Source organism: Barbus barbus (genome assembly GCF_936440315.1).
Source record: "Barbus barbus genome assembly, chromosome: 48".
In the NCBI taxonomy this organism is placed as follows: domain Eukaryota; kingdom Metazoa; phylum Chordata; class Actinopteri; order Cypriniformes; family Cyprinidae; genus Barbus; species Barbus barbus.
The window spans coordinates 7,035,044-7,054,693 of NC_136726.1; the positions used below are offsets into that span (position 1 = coordinate 7,035,044).

General features: G+C 40.3%; 1 protein-coding gene across 1 annotated transcript; it reads right to left on the reverse strand.

Moving 5' to 3' along the window:
* Positions 1–3,119: 3,119 nt before the first annotated feature.
* On the reverse strand, positions 3,120–15,122 carry LOC306866592 (uncharacterized protein; the record flags this gene model as incomplete). Its single annotated transcript, XM_079411849.1, has 1 exon — positions 3,120–15,122. One exon carries the CDS (start codon positions 15,120–15,122, stop codon positions 3,837–3,839), a length of 11,286 nt encoding a protein of 3,761 aa, XP_079267975.1. The 3' UTR covers positions 3,120–3,836.
* Between the last annotated feature and the right edge of the window lie 4,528 nt (positions 15,123–19,650).

Below are 19,650 nucleotides of genomic sequence, written 5' to 3' on the forward strand. Positions count from 1 at the left end.
TCTATGCAAATATATAAAATACAAATAGACATCATAAAGTGCAATCCAGTATTCATAAAAAAATATGGAATGCAAATGAAGCTCACTTAAATGCAGAAGTGGGACTGATTTAGATTTTCTGTCTGTCATTTGTTTGCTATTATGAAGTACTTGTGGCTTGTGGCTTTTCATTCATGAAAAACATAATCATAACTCATGCTGCTTTACACATGGGCATCCTCCATCAGAGGCATTACCTGTGTCGCGTTTCCTGTTTTCCGGCACTGGGAAGCCTGGGGAACCTTCTCATCAAATCATCTTTACCTTTTACTCTTGTAAATGGATGACAGCCTGGTATTATCCCCCAAATGAGTCATAAATTAACAGCGAAATGACTTTTTTCTATTAAACATTGTGTTGTGGCACCGGGAGCCGAAAGCTCTCCCTGAACCAAATAGAGTCACATTTATCACTTTTTCTCCTGCTGTCGCTCTCCATCGCTGACATCGGGGCAATGTGATGGAATTCCCAGTAATTTTCCATCAGTGACAAAAGCTGTGAGTGGCACTATACGCTGCTGAATGGGGACTGGGGGTTGCTGGGATTGAAAGGTGAGATTGAAGATGGCCTCTGTTCCCTTTAGACTCCATGTCATTACCGCTGACCAGTCGCCCATTTCTATCTGGCCCTGATCTTCAGCCCTCTGTGATTGGCAGTATGGCGAAACTGATGCTATTTTCAGGGCCAGCCACAGTGATAATGTCACTCCACTTCAAAGAGCAAAGCTGTCCTGTCTCCCCAGGAGATTTTGCTCTCAGATGAAATGATCAGAACAGCCCTGACAAGAATTCGTACAATTATTGCTTGGCACCAACAAACAGCACTGAGAGAAAACGCAATGAAACGTTTTCTTTTTTGTGAGCGATTAATGCAAATCAGCCTCCCCGACCATTTGCCACAATTTTTTTTTTCTGCATATAAATCCATTAATTAGCATTCGGTTAATGTAGTATAATGAGCACCTTGCATTGTGGTAAAATTCACTTGAATAATTGAACTAATCACTGTTTGCATAATTAAATTAACATTTAATCATGAGTTTCACAGCATATTTGGTAAAAGAGTAATCAGTGACAATTACATGATTCGCAGCTACAGAAGATTAATTTTTAATTTTTTCATTTGTATTGATTGATTAATGCATTAGACATCTCAGAAATGTAGCTGTCTTGGAAATGCCTTGCTCTTGACGCCTATTGTGACACATTATGGTAGCTGAGATCACAGTATCAATTTCACACTATAAGATCTGTCTTTCTGCTTGCTTAGCTTTGTCATCTCTTTTTCAATGTTATCAATCTTTTTCTTTCCTCTCCCTTTCTTCTACCAGGTGCCTCCAATATGGGCCCCTACATCTTTGTTGAAAGCCAGGGACTTCCCTCACTGCCGTGCTCCTATACTGCTGTTGTGTCTTATGGCTTTTTATTCCTATGTGAAGGTGAATAAGGATCATGTAGGGATACAAGCCACTAAACACACAGTGATGAATCGGCTTGAAATGACTGTCTGTGTTAGTCCTTTTCTGAGCAGCAATTAAGTAACGGTAATCAAACAGCCAAACTTTATTTCCTGTTGTTTGTGATGTGCATTTGCATAACCAGTAGAAACTCTCGTTTGGGTAATTATTGTGCTATTGTGTATGAATGATTATGGAATGATGTGCCATTGTTTTTGAGCAGAGGCGTTACTGTTTACTAAAAAAAAAAAATATTTGAGACAATTCTCATTAGAACATAGTTTGGCATTACTGGAGGGAAACCATATCAAAATAAATTATTTATAATGTGAAAGCTCTCAAATGAATGTATAAATATTAAATATAGTGGGGTTCAAAAGTCGAAGACCATACTGAAAAATTTGTAAATTTTAGTAATTCATTACTAAAAATTAGTAAATAAGCAAAAATTTTGAATTTGAATTTAAACACTTTAAAATAAAAAAGGTTTAGGATTTTGAGAACATTTAAAAACTCTAAAATGGAGTGAAATTTCTAGGTCGATAATCAAAAAAGCAAATTCGTGACATTTGAGCACTTCAAAAGATGCTACTGGAACATTCTCAAATCAAAGGCTACTGGATAACATGATCATCAGGTATTACACAACAAACATACACAGGTCATATCAGCTTGAGGTCTGCTGTCATTAAAGAAAAAAGGGACAATTTCAAAAAAAAAATCAACGTTAAATCAACTGTCCGCTCTAATTGTTATACTTATGTCATTTAAAATTAAAAAAAAAGAGAGAAAAAATGCAAACTAGAAGCATTTTTAGTATTGGTCTTCATTTTGGACTCCACTGTATGTTTAAATTTGTTACACTATATTTTTTTGGAAGACTACATGTCTTATTTCTGATCAAAGCTGTCATTCTCTCTGCTAAAACAAGTTGTCAACTCTTGATAGCTCTGATCTTCACCTATTCATTTTGATGTCAGTTTAAATTGATCATTAAATGTGAATTCAAAGGACACCGTGCAGTTCTTGCCTGATTAAAACAAAGCCGTATTCTCCATTTCTTATCACACTCTGCACACAGTTCATTCTTTTGCATTGTATTTTGAGAAATTTCTCTCAGGATTAAACACTGTAAGCAATTATAAGCACATATTTCATGCTGTGGAGCTGTCAAATTGAAACAAAGGAAACCATCAGAGGCAAAGACACTAAAGACTTAATGCAAATATTTTTTTAATAACCAAGTTTATATGATGCACTTTGTGATCCACTCATAAGCCTTCAGTAGGCTTTGTATTTTCCTTTCCTTTTTTCTCTTCATCTTTTGCACATTATTAAAATAGAACTTTGACATTATGCATTGCACTGGAAAAGATCAACCTACAATATTATACAATATAATATACATATAAACATGACAAAGCACCTTTTGTTATAGTAAATAGTAATAATTAAAGAACTGGGGGACATTATAGATGATCATGTGTGGGGTTTTGTGTATTGTAACATCAGTGCATGGGAAGAATTCCTAAGGGTTTCATGCGCAATAATAGCACCTGAGTTCATATTATAGATTAAATGAAACTAAATTCAGTTTTGGAAAAGGTTTTTTCCTTGCCCTCCTCTGAACACATCAAATTAAGACACAAATCAACCCTTTCTTTTTGATTGATCGTACACAGTATTGTTGTGTCATTTACTCTAAAACTGTTGAGTACCAGCAATGATGAGTGTAATTGCTACATGTTCCCTTCAGTTATAAGACATTGTGTTCACATTACACAAATAATAATAATAATAATAAAATAGCACCAATTAGTGATGATACAAAAGCTAATACTAATGAGTGTCTTCGCAATACAGTAAAGTAAAAGAGTATGAAGGAGTAATTCTCTGAAACATATACAATAGGCACATTGACATGATCCAGATTTAGGATGTCTTTTGGTCCTGTTGCTAGGAAAACATCTAAGAACATGTAATGTAAAAGTGTCATGCATGATTTGGAACTCAAATATTCTCAGTTCATTTTCAGTTAAACTCTTTTCCGAAAACCTTTCTTTGTTGCTGATGAAATACACTCTCTTAGAGATAATGCTCCACTATAAAATAGAGAAAATAAACTCATTTGTAACCAACAAATTCATCCTATATTCATAACATTTTGTTGTTGGTCTTCACATATATGTAAATACACATTTACAAGAGGAATGCAATAAAGTGACTAAGCAAGGAGTTAAATGATTTCACAGAGGAGGGCCATACAATCCTAGTCTCATGAATAAACTGCCTTAACATGCCTAGTGGATCACTTAATTACCTCCTCGTTAATAGCATCCATTTAATCCTTAATAGATTCAGAAGTGTCCTTCCTTAATGGAATTTTAAAACTAGTCAGTCTTTGGCCAAACAGCTGGCTGAGGAGGTTGTTTTGTGACTCTGCAGTACGATATGAGTGAGTCTCTATGGATCTGACCCCTGGCTTGGACCGTGATTTATTAAATGAGTTGTTCAGGGTGGAGACCCTGGAAGAAGGGGAATGGATGGTTCTCCTAGGAATGCTCTTTTTCCCTTTGCAATCTCCGTTGAAGTGGCGTACAATCTCAACCTTTTTGGGTGAGAACTCTACAGGACCTTTCTTTAGCTGAAGGCCCAAATTGGAAGATCCTATTTTATGCTTGGAGATTATTTTGTTGCTGACTGTGTCATCCTTTACTGATGTAAGCACTGGATAGTCATTGGGAAGATCGGTTTTCCTTTGCCCATCGATATTTTCACACCTGCTAGGTCTGAACTTCTTTTTGACTCTTGGGTCAATGCACAGATTTTCCCTTGCAGTTGGAGATGGTGTTCTCTGAAAGCTGTGAGGTGTCTTAAGTTCTTTCCTCTTCTTTTGTTGTTTGATTGAGTCCTTATCTTCACATGTATTAGAGCTGTTGGTGTGACGTGCAGAATCAGTGGTACTAAGGCACCTTGGGTTATTTTCAAGACTTTGTTTCAAAGTTTCCTCAGATTTGACCATAGTTATGTGCTCAGGCTGGCCAGTAGTGGGCTGTTCACTGCCCCGAGTGTGAACATCTAGTTTATTCTCATTTCTGTTGATGGAGAATAAAGTCTCGATTGTTTGATCCTGCTTCAAGTAGCTTGTCTCGTTTGAAGACTGCTTCACAGATGAGAGTTCAAAGTCATTGCAAGATGAGAGTCCTTGCATGTCTTGCTTTGGTAAACTTATATCCGTTTGACTGGATACTTTAATGGTGCATACACTTGAGTCTGTTGTTTCCTCTTGTTCACTTGCATTTTCAAGGCTCTCTGAAGGGTTTGTCTCCACCCCGTCTTCGTTTTGTCTGGAAAGGCTTGCAATGTTTACTTCTGAATCTATCAATGTTGTTGGAATTGTGCAACAGTCATCTTCTATTTTAACTTCACAAATCTCTGTTAGAGCTTCTTTGTCAGTGTCACTGACTTCCCTGGGCTCATCCGCTTGGATTTCATGAGATGGAGAAGAGCGTTCATCCTCTTCCTTTAACTCCGTTGAAAGACTCTGTTCTGTTGTATCAGTTTGCACTGTACACTCTATAATGTCCTTGGCAACTTCAGGGAAGTCGTCAGCTACATCTTCAATTTTCACACTGGTATTGTTTGTTTCAGTAGAATGGTCCTCTGTACTATTCTGTGCAGTGTCATCTATGATTGGCATCACTGATTTGATGCCTTGCACGTGTGATGCTGTGATGTCCAAGCTGCTCTCCGTTGCCTTCCTTTTCTTGCTTGGTGGCATGTCAGATATATCATCTTTTGAATTAAAAGGCTTGCAAGGTCTCATGACTCCCCTGAATTTGAAGATCTTGTTCCCTCCAGCAAGGTGCTTCTCCATGTGACGATCAAACTGTTCCTTTTTGGAAAACGTGTAGTTGCAGGTACTGCAGATGAAGGATTTCTTAATTACATGCATGACATCAGCACAGAGTTCACAAGTATAGAGTGTGGTATGCTTTGAGTCTAGCTCATCTGTCTCCTCATGTTCATTTTTAAGGTGGTCTTTTAGCTCCTTTGCCTCTTGGTAAGACACTGGACATTTGTGACAAAGAAAAATTTTTTGCAAGCTGTGAACAACTAAGTGACGCTGGAGCTTAAAGGGCTTTGGAAACTGTTTGCCACAGTGGTGACAGTCCCTTGAAGGGTCTTTGCAATTAGGATGCATTTCAGCATTTTTGGTAGGAGTCTCTGCTTTAGGTAGAACCTCAAGTGTTGCCACTGCACAGTGTTTACTGCCTCCCCCAATACTAGTTTTAGTCTTCAGACTTATGGAATCAAACTCCTCTGGAACTTTCAACTCTTGTCCATTAACATCTAAAGATGTTCTTCTCTCTTCCTTAGATGATGATTTAAGACTGTCTCCTTTTGTAGCTCTGCTGGGTCGATGCTGCATTATTGAAGATATGAAGTTCTTCACAGCATTTTCCTGCATGAAACACCCAGGCATGTCCAAGAGGGAGCTCTGAGACTGACCTCTTCGTGCAAACTGTGTGGCATGCTCACGCAAGTGTTCATTGTACATCCATACATCTGAAATTTCTTTCAAGCACATGCCACAAGTCCAAACACCTGCTTTGTTTTTGGCGTGTTTCTCCCTGAGATGGTCCCTAAGTTGTTCTCGTGAGCTAAACTTGCGCTGGACACACATATAGCAAGTTGGAGGAGGTGATGGATTGTGAGAGAGCTTGTGGAAGTCGAGCTCACCTAAGGTGAGAAACCATGTGAAACACACTTTGCATTTGTATTGCTTATCTTTAGGTTTAAGTCCAGGTTCAATGCGCTTCCTACACTTCCGCTCCACAGGCTTTTTGCAAGGTCTTTCGGGGTCTTTCAGTTCTGTGCTTGCAATGGTCTCAACCAAAGGCATATCTCTCTCAGGCTCAAAAAATGGTACAGGAATCTGAATTGTAGTGTTCGAACAAGAGGCATTATCTTGAACACAGACCATTTGGAGAGGGCAGACTGTAGCAGGAACCTCTGGTTTACAATCTTCTTGAGGAACTGTGTTCTCTGACACAATGGAATCATGCACATCATCCTGATGCTCTAAGGGTTGTCTGATTGTGCCCTCTTTTTCACATAAGAATTCTTTTATGCCAGTTTCTACATTTCCCTCATAACCAGCCTGGTTATCCATTAGGTCTTCTTTTGATTGACATACGTTTTCCATAGAACTCTTGACTAAGCTTTTGGGGGTCATCTCAATGGTTTCATATTCACAAGAGTCATTCATGTCACTGGTAAACTTGTGCCCTATCTTGATTTCTTTAGACTCCTCATACTTATCAATAAAGGCACCAGTGGCAGGGTAGTCTAAAATTAAACGGGACAGTTGTTTTTGCTTTTTGTTGCTTTTACCATAGACCCTTGCACATTTCTTTCTTTTCCTGTCATCATTTCTTGGGAATAATTGAGAAAAAGTGCTTTCGTCATCAAAGAAAGCCTTGAGATCAGGTTCTGTTCCTAAAGTTTCAGTAAGTGCATGACTGTCTTCTGCGGGAGAACAGGTGTTCTCACGCTTGATATCCACAGTAGAATCCCCAAGTGGATAGTGGATATCTTCTGTCTGAACATAATTTGGCTTAATAGCGTAATACTTTGTCACAACATCATCAGTGTCATATGTGTCTCCTTCCTTATGCAATATAGAATGATCTATGGAAGAAGTTGTTTCTTCCATTTGCTCTTCACTGCTACTGGTTACTACCATGCTCTTCTGTTCCTCCCTCACACTGACTTCATGATAGCTGTGACTGCTATTTGGGACCTGTTTTTCAGGTGACTTAGGACAGTTTTGTTGTACCATTGAGGGAAAATCTGGAGAGAGAGCCTGCAATATATCTGTTTTAAGAGTACTGAGTATTTCATCTGAAAAGGTGTCTTGCTCTACCAGTTTTGGAGCAAACATTTCACTGCTCATGTCCACAGTGATGTTACTGTTATTTGCTTTTTCATTTAGAGAAGTTCTCTGATCAATATCACAACTTCCTGGGATCTTTGACACATCAGAATCACTTGCAATCCCCTGAAAGATCAAATGTGGATCTGCTTGCTGTTCTGCTGCTTCACTTCTGTTTGGATGTGAAAGAACTGCTGGACTTAAAACATCCATGCTACCTTTCAGTGATTTTTCCGTTGGGTGTGGCATTAAAATGGGCATGAACATTTGACTGTTCATATTTAGATTTTCAATGGGAGAAATTCCTTCAGTCTTTACTACATGCTTCATGGCTTTATGTCTTTTAAGTCCAGGTTGTGTACGAAAGAACATTGCACATATTTCACACTGAAATTTTCCTTGAACTGCATTCTGTGTACCACCCTTTTTCTGTGATGTTTTTGTGTCATTTGACTTTAAACGTGGTCCTTCATTTTGGACAGATGTGAATGTGAGACCCATGGATGCAGCTTTTGCACATTGTATTGGAGGTTTAGGTATCTCCTTAACATCTGACATTGTTGACCTCTGCATTGCATCTTGTTCATTGGTGATCATCTGGTGGTCCAGCTTTTCAGAGTCTGCTTTCTTGTGAAATTTGATGTGCAGATTCATGTAATCAACAGTTTCAGGTGGAAGGTGACTACCATCCATGGCAGTTTGGTCAAGTTTTGAGACTTGTTCCGAGTCAATTGTACTGCCTTCCTCAACATAATTACTGCAGGAAACTGAGACACTTGAATATTTGTTATCATTTTTTTGGTTGTTATTTATAGAGGTTTTGTGTATATCAAGTCCAGTCAGATGGCCCTGAATATTTGGCTCTTGGTCATTTGCATTATATGTTGGGCTGGATGACAATGGTTTATCAAGAGAGAACGCACAGGCATTGAGAATGTAACTGTCTGTAGAGTTTGATTTTACATCAGGCTGGTCATTTCCTTTGTTTGAACATTTAGAGTTGAAGCTGTATTCATTGAAACATGTTTCACTGTAATTCAGGGGGCTGAGTTTCAAATCATACAGTGCAACTGTATCTTGAGAGTTATCCAGTGCCCCAGAATGCTCAGAAAAATGTTTTGAGATTTTGTCCACAGCCAACAGTGTTTCAGGGCTAGAAATTTTACTCCCTGTAATTTCTACTAAATCCAGATGGGAATTGCCAATATTTATGTGATTTGAGTTATCGTCTTCAAGGGCTGGTCTGCTTTTACTTGGTGCAGGGGTAACTGTGCTTGGTAGAGGACCATTATCTCTCAGCTCAAAAGGACTTTGGATAGAGTTGTAAGAAAACCCTGGTGCCCGAGTCAAAATAAGAAGTTGAGGACTCTGCTCAGTGTTCTTTTGTTGATTCTCTTCACATTCTGATTGCACAGAAAACAATGTCATGTCAGGCATGGCTCTCTCCACATTGTCTATACATTCATGTTCATCTTGAACTACTGGAAGATGTCTGGGAGAAACCACCTGTTGTGTATGAATTAATTGTGAATGGGTTGACAAGTGGTCTTCACAATGAGGAGATGTGATGTTTGAAATGGGTTGTTGGATGTCTGTATCAGACAGACAGTCTGTTGTTCCACCTGTTGCATGCACATTGTCTTCAGAAATGAATTCTGGCTTTGCAATTAGAGCTGAATCTTCATCACATTTCTGTATTTTTTCTACACACAGGGCTTTTTCATTTTTTGGTATGGTAGGGGATGCTGAGAAGTGGAATATTTTGGAGAAGTCTGAATTTCTCATAGTATAATTTGAGTCCTTAATATCAAACTGTGTATCACACTCAGCATTCTCAGTTTGGCTGACAGAGGACTCACACTTGTGTTCATATATGGAGACTGAAGACGTCTGTGAATCAATTTGATTTGAGTTCACACATGTAGTTGGTGGACTCTCAAAGGAACTCTCCGCAAGCTGTTGTTCATTAGCTACTAATTCATCATGAAGAGTGTCATTACTCTGCATAATCTCATTTATGCAGACCTTTGTTCTGTTATCTGACCCAGAAATGTCACTGGTTGTCTCTTCTAGTGTAGCGGTGTTTGTGTTAAATATCTCCACTGAGAACTTTGTGAGCTCTGCTTTTGTGTTTCTAGATTCTATATGCCCAGACTCATTTTGTTCAGAGTGTTCATTGTCTTGTTTTTCATGTTCTTCAGGAACCACACTCTCTTGATTAGGAGATGACTGAGGTGATGTAAAACCTGAAGACAAAGAATCTGAGATCACTTCCAAGCTTTTCATTAGATTTTCTGTGTAAATTTCATGCTCAAGCATCTCTTCTGACTTGTCTAAGCAGTCATTCTTCTCTGTTTTGTCCTCTGGATGCGTAGGTGAACCATTTTCTGTGTTCAAAACAGTAAGCCCCATGCTGTCCTTTATATCAAAATGGTCATGTTCTGAATCAGTTGGTGTGTTGATAGTAGAGGAATGTGTTGGCGTATGAAGACCTTGCTGTCCACACATCAATCCAAATGGGAGTGGACTAGACCATGGTAAATCAGGTTCTGAGAACAGCGCTGATTGTGAGTCTACTGGTCTGGCAATTTGCAGGTTCTCTGAGGAACAGTTCATCTCTAAGCTATTGTCCTCATCTTCACTGTCAGGGTCAAGTCTCAGTGGAGAGAATTTGCTCATGGTTAACTGTTTTGGAAGCTCACTGTCGAATGGTGGAGGGCTGCTGGGTTTGGCTGTTTGCAGCTGACTCTCAAGCTCTGTAACTATCCTTTTTATTTCCAGATCATCAACTGACACACTACTGTTGGGATTTGGATTGTAGTCCGTTAATTTCTCTCGCAAAGCAAATGGGACATGGTTTAAAATGGACTTATTCTCATTTGAGTCAGAGTCCTGAGAAATCGCTTCTAGCAGCCCAGGAGTATCATCAACCATCTGATTCCAGTCTCTGTGCTCTAACAATTGTGAGAATGACGACTCAAAAAGTTCCCTCTTATCTGTTGTGGTGTCCAGAGGACTAAAGCTCTCTTTGGCAAGCTGAATATCTGGATAAAGATTGCTCTCAAAACCTCCCACTGAAAGGTCACCAAACATCGACGTTGTGTCAAAAGAAAGGGGTGACTTTATAAGACTCTGATCATGGTCTGAAGGATAGGGAATGAGACATTGGCCATTCTTTTGTGCAGTAGCATCATGGACTTTTGAAGGTGATAAACAGACTTTGTCCACAAGTGAACTGCAGAGAGGTGGGGGGTCAGGGAATGGATCATTTGAGCTTCTGCTGGCTTCTTCACTTGATATGCTGTCATTGCTGGCTTTCGCAAAAATGGGTGCTGACAATTCAGAACTGTTTGTTCTTTTCTTGTGGGATTTACCCTTTGATGTGACAGCATCTTTTTTGAGTTTAAAAACATGGCTAGATTCTCTATTGTTGGTGGTTTCCATTGGATTTGGTGTTATACCAGACCCTCTTGGTGATGTGATATTTTTTGGGTAATCTTTTATGAATGGCTCTTCTGTGGTTGCAATAATTCCTGCCTCAAAACCTAAGTGATCCCCTTTTTCCTCTATTTCCACTCTGGTGGTTTTGAATCTGGCAAGGCTGACAGTACTTTTAGTCATTGTATGCTCTGATGCAGTCTCTTCAGTCTTACAGATAATGCTTGAACATTTTGAAGTAGTGAACCGATCCTTGTGCTCAGTGAGTAGTATCTTATCAGTGCTGTACCTTTTTGTGTTTTTCGTAAAGGTCAAAGCCAGTGATGTGCTAGACTCTTTCCGTATCCTTGCTGGTGATTCTTCGTACGCATTCTGTTCAAGAGAGTCTTGATCTTTCCTCTGTACTTCTATTCGTTTCTCCGAGTCGGAATCTGTATGATCAGTACTTTTCGGGCTGCCAATGCTATCGCTGCACATACTTATTGATGTGCTCAGTTCACTGCTTGTGGAAGACCTACTGCTCCGTCTTCTGAGCCTTTGGTGACCAGGGTTGTCTTTCATCAAGGATTGAGAGAAATCCAAATCTTTCTTGGGATCAAAGCACTCGTTTTTGTTTTGTTTCCATGAATTTTCCCGGCTCTTGTCAGCACGAATCCTCCCCTTGCACTCCTTAGTGTACGTGTACTTGCAATGAATGCTCTGGCTGAGACGTCCTTGACTGGCTATCTTCACAGGCTCACAGTCATCGTCTGAGTCAGAAACATAATCATACTCCCTGAAAGTAGGGTTCTGCACCGCAGGAGTAACTCTCTCCATCACAAGTGAAAATTGCATGTTTTTGGTGCCCTTCACATGGAGTTTATGCAACTTGTTCTTTTGTTGAACAATTTTGTGAATAAGCTCCTTACTCCAGCTTCCGCCACCTGTCCTCTTCCTTTTTCCTTCTGTTGGTATTGGTTTCTGAGCTGTTGGAATTTTACTGGCACAGGTAGATGTTGTTTTCACTAATGCTGCGCTACTCTGCAAGCTTTTTAGTCCACATCTTGCAGAAAACTTGCCTGATAGAAGAAACTTAGAACTGTAATCATTTTCCTCTTCTCTTTTCTCTGACTTTCTTGATTCCCACTCAATTTGTGTGCAGTTTGACTCCTGTGACTGGGACTCTGTTGGAGAGGTTTCTGCTTTGAGGCCTTCCTTTTGTATCAACTCATGTTGGATTTCTGTGAGTTTGCTGTCTGAACTAAGGCTGTCTAAGTCTGAGTCAAAAGGATATTTGCTGTGAGCTTGAGATCTCTTGCTGGATGTTGATTCACTGTTTGTTCTATTTTCAAATGTTGTGGAGTCTTTGGTAGTCAAAGTCTGTCTTGTTGATGTGCATTTAGTAGTGGTGAGATCATCATCAACAAATGCATCAATAAAGCTGCTATCAATCTCTGCATTGTCTGACTGATAGCCTAGTCCGTTCAAAGCCTCTGTGATAAGGCTATCCAATTTGGGATCTTCCATTTCTAAGTCCGGCAGGGGTGCAGATGGTAGCATCAGTTTCATTGGATCATCTTTTATATCCCCTTTGGTTTCATTATCTGGCAATATTTCCCCGTTCTTGTTTAGTCCAAGCAGAGACAGATGCAAATCTGAAGAACTCTGCAAAATTGTGTAACTGGATCCAGATGACATGGCTTTTGTGTGGTCCGTCTGAAACTTCCTTAAGTCTTCCACTTTTGGCACATCTTTAAAGTCATTTTGTGCAAATGTATGCTGTCCACAGTATTGCTTATGGTCAAGAAAAGAGACAAGGTTATTAAAATTATGATCACATTGCTTGCATGTCAAAAGCACATCCAGTTGGTCAAGGTTTGCGGAGACTAATGATGTGGCGAGTTGGTGGGCAGAATACGGAGGTGGGGGATGGTTTTCTGTTCTGTAGGTCTCCAGATAACCTTTCCCGTTGTCCATGTTGGACTTTGAATGCCTGTTATGTGACATGAAGCTTGCAATGTTCTCTTTGGTGTTTTCTTGTTTATAGTGCAAGCCTCTGGATGCTTCCGAATGGTAGTGATGCTGGTTGGTGTTCATGCTACTTGATGATACCAATGCCTTGTCCTGTTGCTGCTGATAAAACTGAGGGGACAGAACCTTTGGAATTTGGCTGTCATCAGAGTTACTGGTGACAGAGTTTGTGGAGGCTGGGGAGAGTGATGAACATGTACTGCTAGATGCTGGGTTTTGAGTAGGCGAATGTGAAGGAGAGTCATATGGTGACACCATCTTCAGCCCTAAGGGTGCTACATGTAACGGAGGGTAGCCACAGTTTCTTGACGATGTCACTGGCACTGAGGGGTTAATACCAAAGTATAATGACTTATTCTTGGCATCACCCACCTGGCCTTGATTTGTATCTACCTTGCTTGTAAAATGACATGGTGGAATTGTGTTGCAGCCTTGCTTGACACTATCCTGCCTTTGGTTTGAGAAGCCCTCATTAGTCTTTTTGTTGAGAAAGTTATTAGAATCTTTCTGGTTGCTGTTTTGGTGTGGCTTACTGTCATCTTGCCAGTCTGATGGGCCTATCAAAAAAGTAAGCTGCTGATTGCTTAGTTGCCTGGAGAGATCAAGCCTGTTTTGGTTTGGCATGGCAGTTGTGAAGCGTATCTGCTGCCAAGGCATACGGCCATTAATGCCGTTTTGTCTCTGTTCTGGTGCTGGTTGGTACTGAAAGGGATAAGGTGTAGAGGTCTGGTCTATGAGTGGTGGTGGGAAGGCTTTGTTTGGCCCTTCCCAGGGGTGTGATACCCTGACATGGTGTTTACTTACACTTTTGTCAAGAGGCCCTGGGCTGATGTGAATACCATTATGTGGAGGGCTAATTACATGTTTTTGGGAACTGGAACCTTGTGCAATATTCCTAATATGATGGACACTGCCTTGAATAAGAACTCTCTGGCTGGTGGTGCCATTTTTAAGATGACAGCCTCTCTTGCCCACTACCGCGAAGCCTGTGTCCCTGTTGTCTACTGGACTAAACGAATCAGATTTATCTGAAACGCTCTTACTCTGCTCTGATTGGCGAGTGCTCGATACTGAACTCTCATCATTGCTGGGAACAGATGACTGCACACTATGTTGTGTCTGCATGTACTGGGGTGGTTTAGGGTGTAACTGGTATGACCACCTGTCCTCTACCTGGTCATTAACAATCTGTGCATTACTTTGCATGGCCTCATGTCCCTCTGCAGAGGATGGCAAGGAAAATGAATTATGAGAAACCTGGTTAGGGGCAAGAGAAATGTCAATGTAATCTTGAGACTGTGTATTTCGATCACAGGGAAAAGAATCAGAGGCTGACTCCTCTAACAATGGGTATCCATACTGAAATGGCATATCCGTACTGAAACTAACGTTGGTCTTGTCCAAGTCCACAAGGTTGTTTGGCTTTTGTGAAGACGGACCAAAACTAGTGCTTCTGAAAGTCCTGTCTGGAGACTGCCATATGTCCGTTTCGCTCAGCTGAAAGTCAGGGAATATATTTTCGTTGGCAGGTTGTATGCTGTTGCTCTCGATTGGGCTGGGCTTGTGTTGCTGCTGTTGTGGTGGATTCTGGTGAGCAGGTCCTACAGAGGGTGTAGCAACAGCCTGTGAGGTATAACTTTGGGAAGTAAGGTTAGACGAGCTCTCCTGGAAGCATCTGAACTGTAGTTCTTCCTGCTGCAGTTCAGCCTCTCGCTCTGGAATACTTGGCACATGGAATCGATAGCTGCCTGTGACAGGACCCCTGCTGGACTCAATCTTCTTTGGAGGTGAGACTTTCTGCTGGGGATAGGCTATCCCAATTGTGGGATTTGAGCGTGGGTTTGTAATACTCAGTCTGTACAACTGCTGCGGGTTGCCACGCTCTCCTTTTCCTGACTTTTTACTCTTGTCTCTATTGCGACTCTTTCCACTAGGCGACTGAGGGCTGTCCTTGCCGCTGGGCCACGTCCTGTTGCTGTTGAATGAATGATTCTGCAGTGACTTAAAATCAATCTTTCCAGCCTGCTGTGGCCGAATCACAGCCTCACGTTGCTGAGTGTTATCTCTCTCTTTTTCTGCAAACTTAGCAAGATTGTTCACAGCCTGTGGCTCCAGACTCACATTGTGAAAGTGCTCGGGGGACTTTTTTAAGCTTTTATGCTCTACAGCCCCCTTATCCTGTTTTTTGGACTCATTATTCAGCTCTTTGGCAGCCAAGGGCTGTTTAGTCTCTTCAGTCATGATGCCGGTGTGACTAGTTTAGCACGCTGGTCCTTATCTGCGCAGGCTGCGACATGGACACATTTTGTTCCAGTCAGAATCAATAGGCCTGCGGTAACAGAAGCTCAAAGTACAGGATTATTTTCTCTCTTCCTTATCTCTTCATTTCCCTGATGATGGAATGTTCATCTGTCATCTTGATGTTCTTAAAATAGAATGGAGAAGATAAGAATGTCAGTTTTCACTTTAGATGATATTGCATTTAATTACATAAAAAACATCAAAATATGCTATACTACTCTGTCATTATGAATACATTGTAATTACACAAAAGCAATCACTCAGGTGGTAAAAGGTTTATTTTGTAGCACTGGAAAATGGACTGAGACCGAGCAATTCCACTTCTCATCTGAAGAGGGCAGAATTGCATCAGTTATTGCACACAGTAGGCCTATTCCTCATTCGCATTAATCAACAAGAATTTCAAATTAAAGCATGAAACTGTACACAAAATACACTACACTAGATACTATGACATACAAATCTCAGTGAAAAGACATGCAATTGTGTATGACCTTCTTTGGGTGCTCCAGACATTTGCTTATATTCAGGTTTACTTTGGCTAAGAGTGTTTTGGCAGTGGCCAGACTATAAGCAGCTGAGAGTTGGCAGTAACGTGTTATTTCTCTGCTTGGAAAATCTATGTATACAGCGCCTTTCAAGTGTGTGCTTTGAGCAGCTGACCCTAAAAAAAAAAAGAAAAAAAGTTGTATGTCCAAAGAGATTATTAGTGCTTTTTGCTTTTTTGGCCATTTGGTGTTGGAGACAATCACAGGTCAGTACTTGCCTCTCATTCTCTCACTTGAACATCCACAAGAGTAAAAGCAGTGGGGGAAAATGTACAGATGTGACCTATGGAAATTGTACAAAATACTTTTTCTTTTTTTGCAGATTACTTTTTATTAGATCATTTTTTTCCTGTTTTCTCCTAGAGGCAACAAATTCTGGACCAAAACCCACAACCTTATAACGTGATTTATTCTTCCCTGTGGCACACATGACCCAGCATCCATAATGGCATGGTACAGGAGCAAAATTAAAGAGCACTAACAATACATCTGCGTCATATGGCAAGACAGTGGGAAATGTCGGTCAAGCTACTTTTCCCTCCCTCTCTTTCACTTATCACCCTAACCTTTCATCTCATTCATACCTCCCACAAATAAGTGCACTGCTGTATATAATTCAGAAATGGGTTGTACTGCAACTTGCGTAAAACAAAAGACTGTGTAATCCATCTTGACATCTATTTACTTCCATCTTAGATGCCAATACATTACCTTTGCCCTCTCACAGATTTCTTCCACAATCACTGTTTTTCTTGTCATATTTAATATGCTTTGTATATGCAGTGCAATCAACTTGTTTCCTTGACAAGGCCACAGGCTACAGCGCTGGGCACATCTTTTGATAAAATAGTAAGGTATGAGAGCTCTGCTATGACTCGTTTTAAAACATGTGAACTACGCATTAGATTTTTTTTTAAGCAAATGGGGCATTCTGACAGACGGGCAATTCATAACATTGAGTGTACAGTGAGTATTTCACTGGGAAAGTATGACAGCATGACTGATAAGGGTGTGGCTCAACATACCTGGCCTCAGAACAAACCCCTGAAGCACTCTGTTAAAAAGAAAAAAAAAATTACACACATAGATCCATAAGAGTCACTCAGATCTTTAGAGATGGTTGCTCTTGCCCAAGCATATCACTCTCTGCCAATTCATAAATAATAAGCCCATTTAAGAATACTGAAGAGAGTAAAAGATAGAAATTTCCATATTAGAGGCAGCTGCTACTAAAAACTATAGCTGTGACTGTTTTGCCTGCTTTAGGACTGTTCTTACCTCCGGTTACAGAAAACCTGAGGCTTAATAGCTCAGATTTAACATACCTATTAATTTTTGTTGCTTGAAGAAAGGATTAACATCCATCTTAATATTTCAAGCAGTATAACTGAACCCAAGGTTGATTTTGGAAGGAATGCCCTTTAAAGCCCTATTCGGACGGGACTAGTTTTCTAAACTACGTTTGAGTTTCGATTCTTATCACCTGGCGTCTGCGATTTTCATGTACCAGTTCGGACGGGACTAACATCTCCGTGTTTGTTACAGAGATGCGAGGGTCTGTTTTGTACATCTGGGCGTTTCAGAGATCATGCGCTCTGTATGCGTGCATTGCATAGTCATTCGGATTGATTACCATTAGTATAATTACAAAAATACCATGGTGAAGCTAAATGGCTAGTATAGCAAAACCATGTTAGTGTGTGGTTACTTTACTTTTACTTTAGTTATTTATTTGTAGTAAACCCGTGTTTAATTTTCATAAAGGTATATATGTAATTAAAACATTATGTAATTGAGTGCAGAAATGAATGCAAATTATTTTACCTGACGCTGAAATTACATTAGCCAGTCTTAACAGTTTACGTGCTTTGGCTCTTGATTTTATTTATTTATTTATTTTTTCCTTTGCCGGGAGGCAAATATATCAAATATATGGGATTAAAATCCCCAAGTACGTCTGTGAAACACAAATTTCTCTAATGACCCCCTGTAAAACTAGTCCCGAGCTTATGACTCTACTAAATTCTTCCTTTTACAAATCCTATCTGATCATATCTAAACTCTAAAAATGGAAAATCTTGTGACAGATGTGTCTTGTGACAGTGACTAGTGCATCAAGTTAATGTCCTGCAATATAAAAAAAAAAAAGCACAACAGTTGAAAATCTCTGATTTGAACTATTCCTATGAACTACTCCTTTAAAGGTGCTGTTACACTGAACGGCTATATTTTTATATATTTTTTATATTTTCTATCTTATCTATCCCGTCGTCCACCTGGCTCTGGTATTTAGCAGGTTGGTCTGGAGTCCGAGTTCTGCCTGGGTTTGGATCTGACTGTGAAATGTCACATCCCCCCTCCAGCTCCTGTCATAGTCAAAGCTGGAGTGTCTGTTCGTTTCCCTGCAGCCTGCAGGATGACTCAACTCCACCCGACTGCTGGGAGCACCCTACAGAGGAGAAGCTTGATCTGGCCGGGAGCCATACATCACGTCTCCCTCTGTGTTTGCCCAGGCCGGCCAGCTCCCTGGAATGGCCACAGAGGGGAACACAAGCTGACTGTGACAACAAAGACCGCAGTTGCAGGACTCACAGGGGCCTACTAGAAGTATCACCAAAGCCAGAGCGGTCAGCAATCAAAGAACGCAGGGTCATTTATATCCTCACAACTGTCAGTTTGACTTCTCCACCCTATCTCTACTCTTCCTGTAGCCAGTCCTCACCACACACAGACCATGAATTAATGCCCTTATCCATCCATACGCTATTTAAAGTGCATATCTGGTGAAACGTTAGCTCTCTGGTAAGCCAACTTTTTTTTTCACTCATGAAAGATTAAAGTTTATGAGAACTTGGCCAGGAAATAAAGAATGCTCGTCACCCATTGCATTGCAAAGTATGCCTTGATATCAAATCCCGTGAGAGTAGTCTGAAAATGGCTCCATAAAACAGCATTTTAAGCAGTTTTATAAGTCAATTAAGGCAAACTTGTGTGTTCCACAGCCCGGGTGTCAAATCAGCCTGCCCACACACTATCAAAAGCTCCATATGGTTGTACCACACATGCACCCTCTCGAAGGAGAAGAGAAAGTTCAGTTTGTTTGTACGTCAAATCGTATACATAAACATCTTTTGACGTGAACAATCTCAAATGCTAATTATCTAGTGCGTCTCAGACATTTATCCTGCTGTTTTCCTCACAGGAAAGCTAAACCGTTGAATGTCTTTGAGAAAACCTTAATTTCCTGAGATATATTCCACACAGGATCTACTGGATGTGGTCTGAATCACAATGAAAACACACCATTTAACACCTCTGAGAAAATATCCTGTCAGATATCATCTCCAATTAAACCTCCATTAGTTCTCTTCTGTCTCTTTCCCTTGGCAATCCTTCTATTTATTACGGCATATGGAACCCAAGCAATTACCTGTCCATTACTTGGGCGTAAATTAATTATAAATCGTCTTTATAACCTTGAGGTGTGAACTCTTGGGGTCTGAAATGATTTGTATGGTACTAATGGTACTGATTTTACTCCTGTGTGTGTAACTTAGACTATATTCTGATAAATGTACACATGATTCACGCCTGACAGTGCACCCTGATTTCCCAGCCAGCACTTAAGAACAATATGTTACAGGAAGCCAAAACTATCATTTCTTTTCCACTAAGAAGGAAAATATTGGCATTAGCCAAAGCCTTACACAAAATACAGAGAAGTGGACATGTTAAACAAGAAACCTATAGTGACAGTGTCCATCTTTTATACTGTCACACTTGCACACTGTAGGTTTATTTCTACACACAAGTACCTCCACACATTGGCTCTTTTCCAAAAACCAGTGTGCTGCATAGAACCAGTGATTGATTTTAAAATGCTCTACAAAGGTACCAAAACTGTGCGTCATACTCGGCAT